General features: G+C 47.3%; 1 protein-coding gene across 1 annotated transcript in view; it reads left to right on the forward strand.

Annotated features, from left to right (window-relative positions):
- gfra2b (GDNF family receptor alpha 2b) overlaps positions 1 to 15,531 on the forward strand; it is a gene marked incomplete at both ends in the record, with an annotated part of 62,747 nt that overhangs the window by 33,657 nt on the left and 13,559 nt on the right. Inside the window, 2 exons of the mRNA XM_080477015.1 lie at positions 6,832 to 7,031; positions 7,812 to 7,999. Of these exons, the coding sequence (XP_080333141.1) occupies positions 6,832 to 7,031; positions 7,812 to 7,999 (388 nt within the window). The remainder of the gene's footprint in view (positions 1 to 6,831; positions 7,032 to 7,811; positions 8,000 to 15,531) is intronic.

The raw sequence follows: 15,531 nt of genomic DNA on the forward strand, positions 1-15,531 counted from the left end.
AACAGGAGGAGGAGGTGAACAGGAGGAGGAGGTGAACAGGAGGAACAGGAGGAGGAGGTGAACGGGAGGAGGAGGTGAACAGGAGGAACAGGAGGAGGAGGTGAGCAGGAGGAACAGGAGGAGGAGGAGAACAGGAGGAACAGGAGGAGGAGGTGAGCAGGAGGAACAGGAGGAGGAGGTGAACAGGAGGAACAGGAGGAGGAGGTGAGCAGGAGGAACAGGAGGAGGAGGAGAACAGGAGGAACAGGAGGAGGAGGTGAGCAGGAGGAACAGGAGGAGGAGGTGAACAGCTGGAGAATTTGACTCCTTTAAAGCAGTCAAAAAGTAAACAAACAAACTGCATCTTACATCTAAAATATGAAATCTGTCCTGGGCCTCGTTCACACAAGTTTCACATGTATGGAGCCACGTTTCTAAAACAATGTCCATTTACACTGAAATGGCAGAAACAGTGAACATGATGTAGTTTTCATATTGGTCCACTAGTTGGTGCTGTTGTTGGCTTTTATATTGAATCCACACACACACAGCAGAGAACAACACACACCTGAAAACGTTGTGTAAACCGGGCCTGAGATCACGGAGGGGGCCGCCACACCTTGGGGGAGTTCATGGGTAACATGGGTAACATTTTGAAAGGTCATGGGTAACATGGGTAACATTTTGAAAACTCGGTGGGTTAAAGTGTCGCCAGCCATCAAACAGACGTTTATCGGTCTGAGGTTCTTCTGAAGCTCAGTTTGAGACGAGACATGTCAGAGAGAGAACTGCTCTCCATGTCTCCTCCACCTCCGCCTCCCCCATCAAAACCCCCTCAATCTCCCCCCTCATTCCCCCTCATCAACCCCCTCATTCCCCCCTCAATATCCCCCCTCATTCCCCCCTCATATCCCTCCTCATTCCCCCCTCATTCCCCCCCTCATCAACCCCCTCATTCCCCCCTCATATCCCCCCTCATTCCCCCCTCATTCCCCCCCTCATCAACCCCCTCATTCCCCCCCTCATCAACCCCCTCATTCCCCCCTCAATCTCCCCCCTCATCTCCCCCCTCATTCCCCCCTCATATCCCCCCTCATTCCCCCCTCATCAACCCCCTCATTCCCCCCTCATATCCCCCCTCATTCCCCCCTCATAAACCCCCTCATTCCCCCCTCATATCCCCCCTCATTCCCCCCTCATCAACCCCCTCAGTCACCCCATAGTTCTGCCTTCGACCTTGTTACATCTCATCTGAACAACGTTCTGTGTGTCTGTACGAATATATAACAGACGCAAGAGCACAATTTAAATAAAATATAGTGTGTGTGTGTGTGTGTGTGTGTGTGTGTGTGTGTGTGTGTGTGTGTGTGTGTGTGTGTGTGTGTGTGTGTGTGCACTTCAGGGCAGCAGAGCTCTGTGTGTGAGGGAGATAACAGGACAACCTGGGGCAGCTCTCTAATTGGCCCGTCCTGCTGCCCCGGATCTTCTCTCTCTCTCTCTCTCTCTCTCTACATATATATATATATATATATGTATACTATTTTTACCAGGCTGTTCCTCCTCCTCCAGGGCTGTGTGCATTATAGTGGTGGGGGGGGGGGGGGGGGGGGGGGGGGGGGGGCACAGAGATGCCTCAGGTTGATGGAGTTAAACAGCTTGGTGGATCGCAGCCAAGAAAAGAAAATGTGACATTGAAGAACTTCCTTTTCTTTTTACCATTTTGAAAATGAAACCAGTCGGAAACTAGTTTGAAACTAATCTAAAAATAGTCTGAAACTAGTCTCAACAAGTCTGAAACTAGTCTGAAACCAGCTTGAAATGAGTTTGAAACTAATCTAAAAACCAATCTGAAACTAGTTTGAGACTAATCTAAAACCAGTTTGAAACAAATCTAAAACCAGTGTGAAACCAGTTTGAAACTAGTCTGGTTTTCTGGAGTTTCCTACACAGGACACAGAAACGTACCGACCATCATAACTGAGGAACACCGTCTTCAAGTCATTTGAATAAATAGTTTGAATCAAATGAATTCAGTTCTATAATGAGTGTGGATGGAACTAATGTAGCGTAGCACAACTTCCTGTGAATTCATTTGCACGTCACATCAATAACATATTTCTTCTAGTTATATGAATATCATATTAACTTCCATAAACAGCTAAACCCAATGAACACTAGCGATGATGTCATTCCATGAATCGCCTGCGCTCTGAGCATGCTACCCAGCTAGCCCCTTAAATTACACAGCATCGGGTTGTCCTGCAGATTGAGAATTAAACATAACACATCCTGAAACTAACGACCGAAGATAAACTGTTTGCTATACAGACTCACTGCTGCCACCTAGTGACCAGGACTGGTATCACCTCAAAAAGCAGACAACAGAAACAGAAGAGGACCGCCGATAGTTCCCTGAGGAACGCCAGTATTAGTGTAAATGTGATTTAAATTGTTCATTTCAATACATCGTTTAAATGAAATTAGTGTATCTTCTTAATGAGAGTGAAACTAATGACGCGCTGCGTTGTTTCACCGTCAATGATGTCGATGGCCCCTTTAAAACCCCGACACACTGCAATATTCATCCGTTGCAGACAAAAGATAACAATCGTGGAGAAACCGTTGGTCTTGGCTCTAAATCATGGTCCTACTTTGCACCGTGAGACTGGGTGAAGGATGGTCGTTGTCATGAAGACCAAAGATCACCTGTCAGATAGTTGTTTTGATGGTGACTCTGTTGAGACCTGTTTGTTTCGTTTACATGGATCACATCAAATGAAAGCACATTACAGGAAATGCAAAATGTAAATAGTAAATACTAGTAAACACTTGATGATAGTAAATGCTTGAGGAGGCTAGTAAATGATAGTAACTGCTACTAGATGCTAGTAGAGGCTAGTAAATTCTAGTAGAGGCAAGTAAATCCTAATAAATGTTAGTAGACACTAGTAAACACTAGTAGAGGCTACTAGATGCTAGTAAATGCTAGTAGAGGCTAGTAGAAGGCTAATAAATGCTAGTAGAGGCTAGTAGATGTTAGTAAATGCTAGTAGAGGCTAGTAGAAGGCTAATAAATGCTAGTAGAGGCCAGTAGATGCTAGTAAATGCTAGTAGAGGCTAGTAGAAGACTAATAAATGCTAGTAGAGGCTAGTAGATGTTAGTAAATGCTAGTAGAGGCCAGTAGATGCTAGTAAATGCTAGTAGAACAATAATAAATGCTAGTAGAGGCTAGTAGATGTTAGTAAATGCTAGTAGAGGCTAGTAGAAGGCTAATAAATGCTAGTAGAGGCCAGTAGATGCTAGTAAATGCTAGTAAAGGCTAGTAGAAGGCTACTAAATGCTAGTTGAGGCTAGTAGAAGGCTAATAAATGCTAGTAGAGACTACTAAATGCTAATAGAAGGCTAATAAATGCTAGTAGAGGCCAGTAGATGCTAGTAAATGCTAGTAGGGTCTAGTAAATGCTAGTAGAGGCCAGTAGATGCTAGTAAATGCTAGTAGGGGCTACTAAATGCTAGTAGAGGCTAGTAGATGCTAGTAAATGCTAGTAGAGGCTAGTAGAAGGCTAATAAATGCTAGTAGAGGCTACTAAATGCTAGTAGAGGCTAGTAGATGCTAGTAAATGCTAGTAGGGGCTAGTAAATGCTTGTAGAGGCTAGTAGATGCTAGTAAATGCTAGTAGAGGCTAGTAAATGCTAGTAGAGGCTAGTAGATGCTAGTAAATGCTAGTAGAGGCTAGTAGAAGGCTAATAAATGCTAGTAGAGGCTACTAAATGCTAGTAGAGGCTAGTAGATGCTAGTAAATGCTAGTAGGGGCTAGTAAATGCTTGTAGAGGCTAGTAGATGCTAGTAAATGCTAGTAGAGGCTAGTAAATGCTAGTAGAGGCTAGTAGATGCTAGTAAATGCTAGTAGAGGCTAGTAGAAGGCTAATAAATGCTAGTAGAGGCTACTAAATGCTAGTAGAGGCTAGTAGAGGCTAATAAATGCTAAGAACTGGACTGACTGTACTGACTCACTGCTGCCACCTACTGCACTGCAGCTGCATCACGTGAAGCTCACGCAGTAATTTTAACGAGACGTTTGGCGGCCGGCAAGACTGAACGCCGGCGGCTTCAGCTCAGGTCTGTTTAGTCTTTTTGCCTTTAAACTCTTCACATCTGTGCTGCAGACACAGCCCGGGTGCGTCGGAGTCCCTGCAGGACAGCCGGAACATTTCCATTCTCCTCGTCCAAACACTGCTGCCTTTGAAGTGGGACAAAGCCGCCGCAGATCAGGCGCCAGGATTTAACAGCTTACGTCCAGAAATCTAAATGAAGGCAGCTCCGGCTCTGCTGAGGTTTGACAAACGCTTGTTATTCACAGGCGATGCGTTCAGGGACACACAGGAAAACTTGCCCCTCCGGCCTGGACAGGAATCTCCTTCCCTCTTCTCCATCTGATCGTGTTCTACTCCTCTTCCTGTTCTCCACATTGTCATGTGAATGTCTGATGTGGGTTGTTGCATGTTTAAGCAGCAGGAAGGTGAATGAGGGAGCTTGTGACTTTTTAATGACGTTTCATAAGTCGTACTTCATGTTGAATACAGAGCGCAGAGGATGAATAATACCCATTGATTCAACTACAAGTCAAGGAGCGCAACAATCAAAACGTGGATTTAGAAAATACTTTATTATTCCCAGAGGGAAATTCCTTACTGTGCCACACCAAGATTCAATCTCAAATAAGAACAACTAAATTATGAAATGAGTGAATATTAATATTACAAGGCTGAACGGTGATTAAATGTATAGATGGAGAAGGACTTGACAGAAACAAATAATATTACTAGAAGAGTTGGAGAGTCTGGCATCCAAAGGAAGGAAGGATCTCCTGTGGCGATGTGGAGAGCACTTTGGAGTGGAAACGCACAGATACCAATACTGGTATCAGTCCAATACCAGTATCAGATCGATACTGCACAAAGTACTCGTACTCATGAGCGATCCCCGGTACAACCCGGCCAGTATTACGTGATGTCATCCATCAGTAACGTCGCTCGCAGGAACGCAAAAGAGCGGTTTGTAGATTCTTCAATAATAATGAGAACAACAGAGGTAAGACAGACTGTTGATTATGTTCTGACAAAATATCAAGAGGAGGAAGATAGTTCTTACAACACCAGCAACTTCATCACCAGCCTGATGTCGCTCAGCAGTATAACTGCTCAGCACACAACTCCCAAGCTGTGCTACATGCTACATGCTAAAGTGTTCTGGGGCTCACACACCAGTGATGCTACATGCTAGATGCTAAAGTGTGCCGGGGCTCACACACCAGTGATGCTACATGCTATATGCTAAAGTGTTCCAGGGCTCACACACCAGTGATGCTACATGCTAGATGCTAAAGTGTTCCAGGGCTCACGCACCAGTGATGCTACATGCTAGATGCTAAAGTGTGCCGGGGCTCACACACCAGTGATGCTACATGCTAGATGCTAAAGTCTAATTTCAGCTCGAAGCTGGTCTACAATTACTTTAAAACCAGCAGAAAACAATATAAAACTATAGCTTAACCAGCCTATTTTCTCATATTTATATTCTAACTACCTTTATAATTCATTTGCTTTTTATTTCCTGTGACTTAGCTCTTGCTCGTCTTGACTCCAGGTCACTCAGGACATCAAATCAGGCAGAAATATGGGTGGAATTCTGGACTCCCCCCTGAAATTCAACAGCCACATTGAGACAAGAACCAAATCAGCTTCCTACCGTCTGAACAATGTTGAAGAATCAAAGGATTTCTGAGCAACAAGATTCTGAGAAACTTCTTCTGCTTTCATTTTCACTGGGTTGATTACACTGAAGGTGGAGCACATTACACCAACACAAAGAGGGTAGAGCACATTACACCAACACACTGAGTGGAGCACATTACACCAACACAAAGAGGGTAGAGCACATTACACCAACACACTGAGTGGAGCACATTACACCAACACACTGAAGGTGGAGCACATTCCCCCACCACACTGAGGGTGGAGCACATCCCCCCCCCCCACACACACTGAGGGTGGAGCTCATCCACCCCTGCTCCACCCTCTCCACTGGCTGCCTGTGTATCAAAGGACTTCAGAATGGTCCTTCTGCTCTAGAAAGCTTTGAAGGGTCTCGGCCTAAATCATCTCAGATTGACTTGTAGAAGATCAAAGCTCCAGACCTCTGAGGTCATCAGGAAGAGGTTGACTCACTGTTCCTACAGTCAGAAGAAACAAGGTGAAGCAGCTTTTAGTTCCTACCTCCTCACCTGTGGAACAAACTTCCTGGACACCTGAAGACTGCTGACACACTCACTTCTTTTAAATCAGGACTTAAAACATTCCTAGATGCACAGGCTGAATAAAATTAGACTCTACTTAGTGAACTAATCTTGATAAATCTCTTACCTTATTTATTATACTTTTCTTCATTATTTGTTTTAATGCATTTCTGTTTGAATGGTGCTCTATGAATAAATGTGCCTTGCCTTGCCTTGCCTTGCCTTCTACATCTCCTCACTTCTGGTGCATCGCCATTGTTTGCGCTCTTACAGTTTGGCTCCTCTGATCGTCTCCCGGTTCTGTCGGATTTCTCCTCCGTGTTTCTCAGGATGTTTCCGCTCGTCTCCAGCAGGTTCTTCGCCGCTCGTTTCCGATGTGAATCAGCTCGCCATTTCCTTCCCAGCATGCCGTCTTTGAAGTGTTGGCTCGGCGCCTGCAGCTGTTCACTGATAGATATCTGCTCTCAGCAGCAGGTCGCAGCGCCCCCTGGCGGTGGACCAGCTTCACCTTCATTGTGGTAACCTCCTCCTCTTCTTCTTCTCTTCTTCCATCAGATTCCTCTCTCTCCAGGGCGAGCCCCTGCTCAGAGGCGGGGAAACCCTGTAACCCCTGCCTGGATGCGGCCAAGGCGTGTAACCTCAACGAGACATGTAAACGCCTGCGATCCGCCTACAACTCGATCTGCAGCAAGGCCACGCCCCCTCAGCCAGGCTCGCCCAATCAGGAGCCCTGCAGCCGGAAGCGATGTCAGAAGGTGAGCGACCGGATTGACTCAGAGTCAATAAGCAGACCGAAGGACATTTTCTCTCCCTGGAATCTGTCGTGTTGTTGTTGGGTTTTTTATTTAGTCCGTTTGTGTTTGACTCTTTTCCATCTTTTGTGCCATTTTTTATTGTTGTTTTTTGTTGACAATTTGTTTCAATGTCTTTAATGAAGTTTTCAGTCCATTGAGCTCACGGTCATGAGAGCAGCCTCAGTCACTACGATCTGTAGTTGTAGACTCTGTTTACATGACAACATTCTGAAAACCATGTCCATTTCCATGGAAACAGCAGAAACACCAAAAACTATCTTTTTTCATGTTGGTCCTCTAGTTGGTGCTGTTGTTTGTTTCTGTAATGAAACCACACAAACATGCAGCAGAGAGCAATTCGCGATAACCAAACATTTCCTGAAAGTCTTGTTTTGCACATTTACATGGCAACAGATCCAGAGTGTTTTTGAAAAGTTCCACCTTGGGACGCGATCCCAAAATTGTACTTTTTCAGCGACACCGAGCAGCGTAATCGTGTAAACAAACACTAAGGAACTTTCACGTTTTCGCTTGAAATCGTTGTGGTGTGAACAGAGCCCAGAGTCTTTCAAGTTGAGTTTACGGACTGTTTCCTTTTAGCTTGTTGTTGCTTCCTGTCAGTTTACGGACTGTTTTCTGTTGCTTCCTGTCAGTTTACGGACTGTTTCCTGTGTGTTTCCTGTTGCTTCCTGTCAGTTTACGGACTGTTTCCTGTGTGTTTCCTGTTGCTTCCCGCTTCAGGCCCTGCGTCAGTTCTTCGAGCGAGTTTCGTGGGAGCTCAGCTACCCGCTGTTGTTCTGCTCGTGTCCGGACCAGGCGTGTGCCGAGCGCCGCCGCCGCACCATCGTGCCCTCCTGCTCGCACCAGGAGCGGCACAAACCCAGCTGCCTGGAGCTGCGGCGCACCTGCCGCTCCGACGTCCTCTGCAGGTGAGCCGCGGTACGACAGGCAGCCCAACGAGTGGCGACAAATGTTGAAAGACTGTTCAGAAGGTTGCGGTGGTTCTGGGTCAGGTACTGCGATGAACCAGGAGTGAGGACTGGTTCTACGGTTCTGCTGGTTTTACTGGTTCGGACTGGGTTGGCTCCTCAGTTGCTGACATCACAGCAGCTTTTCGCTGCGTCATCATGCCATGTGCCTTCATCACAGTGTCTCCCTGCCTCAGTCTGTTCCCTCACTGTGGTGTTCGTTCTTCACTTCCTGTCAGTTTCCGTTAGCCTCGGTAGCTCGGAGCTGGAACAGCAGGACCGGTGCGGCTCCTCGGTTCCCTGACAGCCCATGGAGAAGGCTCCGCCCCCCCACACTGAGCCTCATGGCAGCCGTGGTGGCGGCGGCGTTTCCTGATTGACGGGAGCTGTAATTAAATCTGAACGCTGGAACCTGCGGAGCCTAAAAAGGTTTCCAGCTGTTTGAAAGAACTTTATTAGCATTTCAAATGAGAACAACGGATCTGCCACTGAAGAGAAGACGTCAAATCCAGGTTGAAGCCGGAGGTTGAACTTTACTAACATGAGTTTACCTTTTGGGCCAAAACAAGCAGGAGGGTTGAAGAATGAGCTGCGGTCACATGACCTGAGAAGAGACGAGCTGGAAGTTTCCAGAAAGATCCTTCATGATGATCGTTCCCAAGACCTGCTTGACTTTTTATGTATAAAGTCGATAAAAATTAATATATAATGCGAATTACAATAGTGATCTGGGATCAGCTCACTGACTGTTACTATGACGACGAAGGTTCGCTGTGCTCATCACCATTAGTTTCTCAGGCTCCGCCCACACCACAATGCCGTTTCATGTAACCATGGTTACTGTCCGATCATCCTCACAACATTTTAGGAACCTGAAGAGATTCTTTTAAAAAAAACGTGTTCCAGAGAGGAGGAATTAGAAAACGCCGCCTCGGCTTTGACGTGTGGACGGACAAGACGCACATTAGCAGAAGACGATGATGTCATGGCCCCGCCTCTCGACCTATAACCCCGCCTCCCTCTCCGTGACGTCATTAACACCACCAACATGGCGGACTACCTGCTCCAGGTGGAGCTGCAGGAGCTGCTGATGCTCGTCGCTTTAATAAGGACACATGCTGGATTTGTCCTTTTCTACGTCTTCTTCTCTGTTTCTGCTGTATTTCTGTGGCAGCGTTACAGCGCCACCTCTAGGCCTGGCAGGTGTACTACATTGTGTTGAGGAGTTTTCATGGTGACGTGTAGACGGGGAACTTTTCATGAGCTACGGGGAGAAAGAAGACAGTTTTGGCTCGTGGTGACGAGGACTGTTGTCCTCCAAATGGGGAAAATGTAACTTTGCGAAAACCCTCACGGTTCATCTCCATGACGACGGACAAAACGCTGGTCCTGATCCTGTGTGCCACGGCGGTAGTAAATAGTTGCTCTGCACATGCTCAGTAGTCAATAAGAACAATGGCGGCGTCTGGTGTAACATCTGAAACACTGTGCCTGAAACGGTCAGGTGTTTTTTGTTTTACTTGCAGTATTTCCTGTGTACTGTGAGTACTTGCAGTATTTCCTGTGTACTGTGAGTACTCCTGAAACCTCTGAAATTGTCCTTGATGGAGCTGCGTCTTCTGCCAGAGCTTCCGGAACACAAGCGCTGGTTCATCACAGTGACTCAGGCCGGCGGTCCGACCTGGAATCACATCCCCCTGCAGCTCGCCGCTTGTTTCCGGGCGGCTGGCGTTTGGCTGCAGAGCGAAGACGACGTACTGCCGCCGCTTCGCCTCCTCATGTGTAATTACAGACACTCTGAGGTCAGCGGCAGGTCGTGAGCCACTCTTCGCTTTGTGGCGAGCAGGACTGAAGCTCACGTCGCTCGCTCTGTGGCTTTATGTTTCTTGAGTCTTTTGTGCCGTCGTTTTTAACACTCCGGTTCTTGACTGGTTTTTTCCAGTTCATACTTTGACCTGAAAATGTCAGTCACCTCTCAGCCTGTCACGCCTGAGCTTCTCTCAGGAGTGTGTGGTGTAACTCTGGGGTAATTTGCCCTTGGTGGAGACTTGCAGGCTCTTTCATGTCAGACTGCTTTTGGTCTCATTATGCCTGCTTCACACGGCAGGATTTTAAAATTGTCGGCAGATTTCCCAAACCTAAGAGACCACACACACACACACACACACACACACACACACACACACACACACACACACACACACACACACACACACACACACACACACACACACACACACACGGCGACAAATAATCCCAGGTTTTGGTCGTACGGTGTGTGGTGTGCAGTCACTCGGCAACATCAACACACCACACACTAACCGAATTCACTCGTGAACGTCCCCACATCAGAAAACAATCTAGCAAAACCTCTCGAGATCAAACGTGATTCCAGAGTCAACAAACATGGCGGACGAAGAGGATGCATTGGCGAACGTTGGCGAATGTTTGTGGTGTGTTTTTATCTTAAAAAACCTTTGGTCAAAGGAGAGGAGACTACGGGAGCATGGTGTCGGTCCGGTCCGGCGTTTCCTCGCCACTACGTCACCTGACTTCCTGATTGGCTCCACGTCACAGTGAACAGGCTCGTGTATTTTAACTAATGTGTAGTGATACAAACACAGGGGGCGCTCTGATGGCAGGTGTGTGTGTGTGTGTGTGTGTGTGTGTGTGTGTGTGTGTGTGTGTGTGTGTGTGTGTGTGTGTGTGTGTGTGTGTCAGACCTCCCCCTCCATCTGTCTGATCAGGTTCTTTGTTCTCGTTAATTAAGCGTCCCTTAGCGGCGTGCTGCTCGTTAGCATTCTTACATATTTGTGTAGCTGATGAGTTGCCAGTTGCCGGTTGCCACGCTCGCTCATCATCAGGACGCCGTCGCCCCCGGTTACACCCCAGTAGTATCCACAGGGTTAACGTGTCCTCACTGCTCGTCTACACACACACACACACACACACACACACACACACACACACACACACACACACACACACACACACACACACACACACACGGCGCTCCTCCTCATCCTCCTTCTCCTCCTGCTTCTCCTCCTCCTTCTCCTGCTTCTCCTCTTCCTCCTCCTCCTCCTCCTGCTTCTTCTCCTCCTCCTCCTCCTACTTATCTTGCTCCTTCTCCTCCTCCTCCTCCTCCTCCTCCTCCTACTTCTCTTGCTCCTCCTCCTCCTCCTCCTCCTCACCTCACTGACGGGGTAATGAGTCGCCTCCGTTCTCAGATTAGCTTCCTGGCCTTCACGCAGCACTCAGCCGCCGGCTGGAAAAGCAGTTTGTGCTCACGGCTCTCCGCCCGGTGCTGTGTTTGTGTGTTTGTGTGTTTGTGTGCTTGTGTGTTTGTGTGTTTGTGTGTTTGTGTGTTTGTGTGTTTGTGTGCTTGCATACATACGGCCCTCATTACGGGCTGATGGGGTCATCGGGACTCCGGCGCTCATAAATTCTCCGATGGACACGGCCAACGAGTCCATTATCAGAGAATCATCGTTAGTTTGACCTGCTGACGCTCCAAGAGGAAGACTGTCTCTACCTGCTCAGGTCCAACACTGAGGACACTGAGGACACTGCTGCATGTCTCAGGACTTCACACGTCTCCTCTCTGTGCTCCTGAATTCACACCGACCTCAGCGTCTTGTGAGTTTTTATTTTTACAGCTGCATTATCATCAGTTTTCATGCATAAATCTGCTAATCAGAGGAGGCTGTGTGTGTGTGTGCGTGCGTGCGTGCGTGCGTGCGTGCGTGCGTGCGTGCGTGCGTGCGTGCGTGCGTGCGTGCGTGTGTGTGTGTGTGTGTGTGTGCCCTGCCTGACAGTCAGCACTGAGGGCACGTGGCCTCGCAGGAAGTAAATTTGAATCTTCCCACGCAGCTGAGACGCTTCATACTCGCAGAGGAAACTGATCAGCTCAGCTTCTGCTCACACGCCAACGATTCCAAGAGAAAACACAAGTTTTTGAAATCGAAGAATCGTCACAGAATTGGCAAACGATTCCAGGGAGCTGAGAGCCGTTCTTAAAAAGCTGCGCGGTCAGAGGCTCCGGCTCGGTTGTGAGAATGGTCCTGAACCGTGAAGTCTAGAAAACCGACTCAAACAGTGTCAACTCAGCTTCCAGCGCTCTACTCACCGCTCAAGAGCCTGGGAATTGTTAATGCTGAGCTCTAAAACTCTTGTTAATGCTGAGCTCTAAAACTCTCGTACAGCAGAGTGACAAGCAGGTCAGGGGGAGTTCAACTTCTTATATTTCACAATATTTCCTCCACACCAGCTAAAACTATCTTCTTTCTCCCGCTGTTCCTAAAAAATTCCCCGTCCACACGACACCGTGAAAACTCAACACGATGTAGTTCACCTGCCCGGCCTATAGGTGGCGCTGTAACGCTGCCACAGAAACACAGCAGAAACAGAGAAGAAGACACGGAGCATGAAAAAACATAGAAAAGGACAAATCCAGCATGTGTCCTTATTAAAGCGACGAGCATCAGCAGCTCCTGCAGCTCCACCTGGAGCAGGTAGTCCGCCATGTTGGTGGTGTTAATGACGTCACGGAGAGGGAGGCGGGGTTATAGGTCGAGAGGCGGGGCCATGACATCATTGTTTTCTGCTAATGTGCATCTTGTCCGTCCACACGTCAAAGCTGAGGCGGCGTTTTCTAATTCCTCCACTCTGGAACATGTTTTTTAGAAAAAACCTCTTCAGGTTCCTAAAACGTCGTGAGGATGATCGGACAGTAACCATGGTGACGTGAAACGGCGGCGTCAAGTGGGCGTGGCCTGAGTTTAAGAAAAACTTGGAAGATCAAAGTCTAATAGCTGAATTGTTCATTTTGTTGTTTGTAATTTTGGGATATTGTTTCTTTTTAAATGTCAATATATTAGTGGAGATCGATGGTTTTACCCTTTTGCTGCGTCTGCCGTCTTCCTCAGAGCGACTGGTCATGTGACCTGATTGATCGGTGAGAATCTGTCACCTGATCAATACATCCTTCCCGACTCATCCTGTCTGATACGTTCCAGCTGCTGATCTGGTAACGTCTGACTTCTGTATCAGTAACGTTCTTCATTCAGGAGAACATCACTGAGTAATATCAGTCAAACCAGGACGCGCCGCTCTGATGTCACTGAGTTTAAAAAGCACCAATCACAGCGCAGAGAAACATCCAGAATCCAGCCGGGACTACGACCTGATCAACATACCAGGATCTCTGTTTCCTGGTTAACTGATCCAGACACTTTGGATCTTGATCAGCATTACGACCAAGCAGGTTATCAAGTCTCTGGTTCAACCCAGACCTACCTGTGCACGTTCACCAAAAAAGGGCGGAGTTTGCAGCGTCTGACCAATCACACACAGGAGAAACTGCAGAGCAGTTTACAGATTACTGAAGGAGCAGTTAATCTCTGAGATTATGAAGAATTCAAACACATCCAGCAGCTCAAAGCAACACTGCTGCTGCAGCCAAAGCCAGAACCTTCCTGACTTGTTAATGCTGACCTGGTGAGATTATACCAGATTAATTCATCTGCAGTATAAACGGACTGTGATCACTCAGTTTCACGTTATAACATTTTCCTCCATGTGAGTGTGTTTCGTATTGGAATATTATTTCATCACCGTGACGACAGGAGTAGTTCTGCGTCCATAAATTCATGTTTCTGCAGTTCTGTCAGGTGTGATCATGAACCTCATTATTCCAGATTAACCCTCGTGGAGATAAACAGACCTGGAACAAGTCAAGAACCAGAACCTCCTTCAGAGCCTCAGAGACCAGGATTTATTTTATTCTGTCAAAAAGCTCTAAATTAATTTCTCCTCTCTCCTGCAGCTCAGCGCTGAACCCGTCCACCAATCACCATCGTTTAAGAATGGGCGGGGCATTTTCCAAGAGCTCTGATTGGTCAGGAGGCGGAGCTTTACACTCACTGTGATCTTACCCAGAACATATCCTGCTCTGGAGCAGGTCAGACATTCAGAGTCAGTTACCATGGTGATTTATCCTGGTGAGAAGTGAACCAGCGTCGTAGTACAGAAAACCAGAGTTAATCTATGAAGTTACCCGGATAAGAGAAAACCAGAGTTAATCTATGAAGTTACATAGATAAGGGAAAACCAGAGTTAATCCTGAAGTTACCTGGATAAGAGAAAACCAGAGTTAATCTATGAAGTTACATAGATAAGGGAAAACCAGAGTTAATCCTGAAGTTAACTAGATAAGGGAAAACCAGAGTTAATTCAGAAGTTACCTGGTTAAGAGAAGATCCAGTGTCTACAGGCCTCTGAGCACCAGGGTAACCCTTTGGGAGGAAGACTCATCAGGGAGAAAACCTGCAGAACCAGAGCAGCTTGGCCGCTGCAGGTTAAACTACATGTAGAAAGTAAAGTAGCGGACAGAGAGAAACAAACGAACGTTTCGTCTGTGACTTTCAGTTTCACATTCACATGGCAACGTTTTGATTTATCATGTGGAGACAGAGATTATCTACGTCACAGTGAAGACTCCTCTTCTGGGTCTGGTTCGGCAAGTTCCTCCTCCTCCTCCTCCTCCTCCTCCTCCTCCTCCTCTGTTTCTGCAGGTTATCCTCTTCTGGGTCTGGTTCTGCAGGTTTATTCCAGTTTTTCTCTCCTCCATCTCTTCTACTCGCTCTTGTTGAATTGTTGTTTTTCTCGGCGAAAGTGTTTGCAGACGACTGTGTTGTATTTGGAGCTGTAGAAAGGAATGAATGAACGAACGAATGAACGAAGGAAGGAACGAAGGAACGAACGAAGGAACGAAGGAACGAAGGAAGGAAGGAAGGAAGGAAGGAACGAACGAACGAACGAAGGAAGGAAGGAAGGAACGAAGGAACGAACGAAGGAACGAAGGAAGGAACGAAGGAAGGAAGGAAGGAAGGAACGAACGAACGAACGAACGAAGGAACGAACGAAGGAACGAAGGAAGGAAGGAAGGAACGAACGAATGAAGGAACGAAGGAACGAAGGAACGAAGGAACGAACGAACGAACGAACGAACGAAGGAACGAACGAATGAAGGAACGAAGGAACGAACGAAGGAACGAACGAACGAACGAACGAACGAACGAACGAAGGAACGAACGAACGAACGAACGAACGAACGAAGGAACGAACGAACGAACGAACGAAGGAACGAACGAAGGAACGAAGGAACGAACGAAGGAACGAAGGAAGGAACGAAGGAACGAACGAAGGAATGAAGGAACGAAGGAACGAAGGAACGAACGAACGAATGAAGGAACGAAGGAACGAACGAAGGAACGAACGAACGAACGAACGAACGAACGAACGAACGAACGAACGAACGAACGAACGAACGAACGAACGAACGAAGGAACGAACGAAGGAACGAAGGAACGAACGAAGGAACGAAGGAAGGAACGAAGGAACGAACGAAGGAATGAAGGAACGAAGGAACGAAGGAACGAACGAAGGAACGAAGGAATGAAGGAACGAAGGAACGAACGAAGGAATGAAGG

Source organism: Lipophrys pholis (assembly GCF_963383615.2).
Source record: "Lipophrys pholis genome assembly, chromosome: 12".
NCBI classification, from domain to species: Eukaryota; Metazoa; Chordata; class Actinopteri; order Blenniiformes; family Blenniidae; genus Lipophrys; species Lipophrys pholis.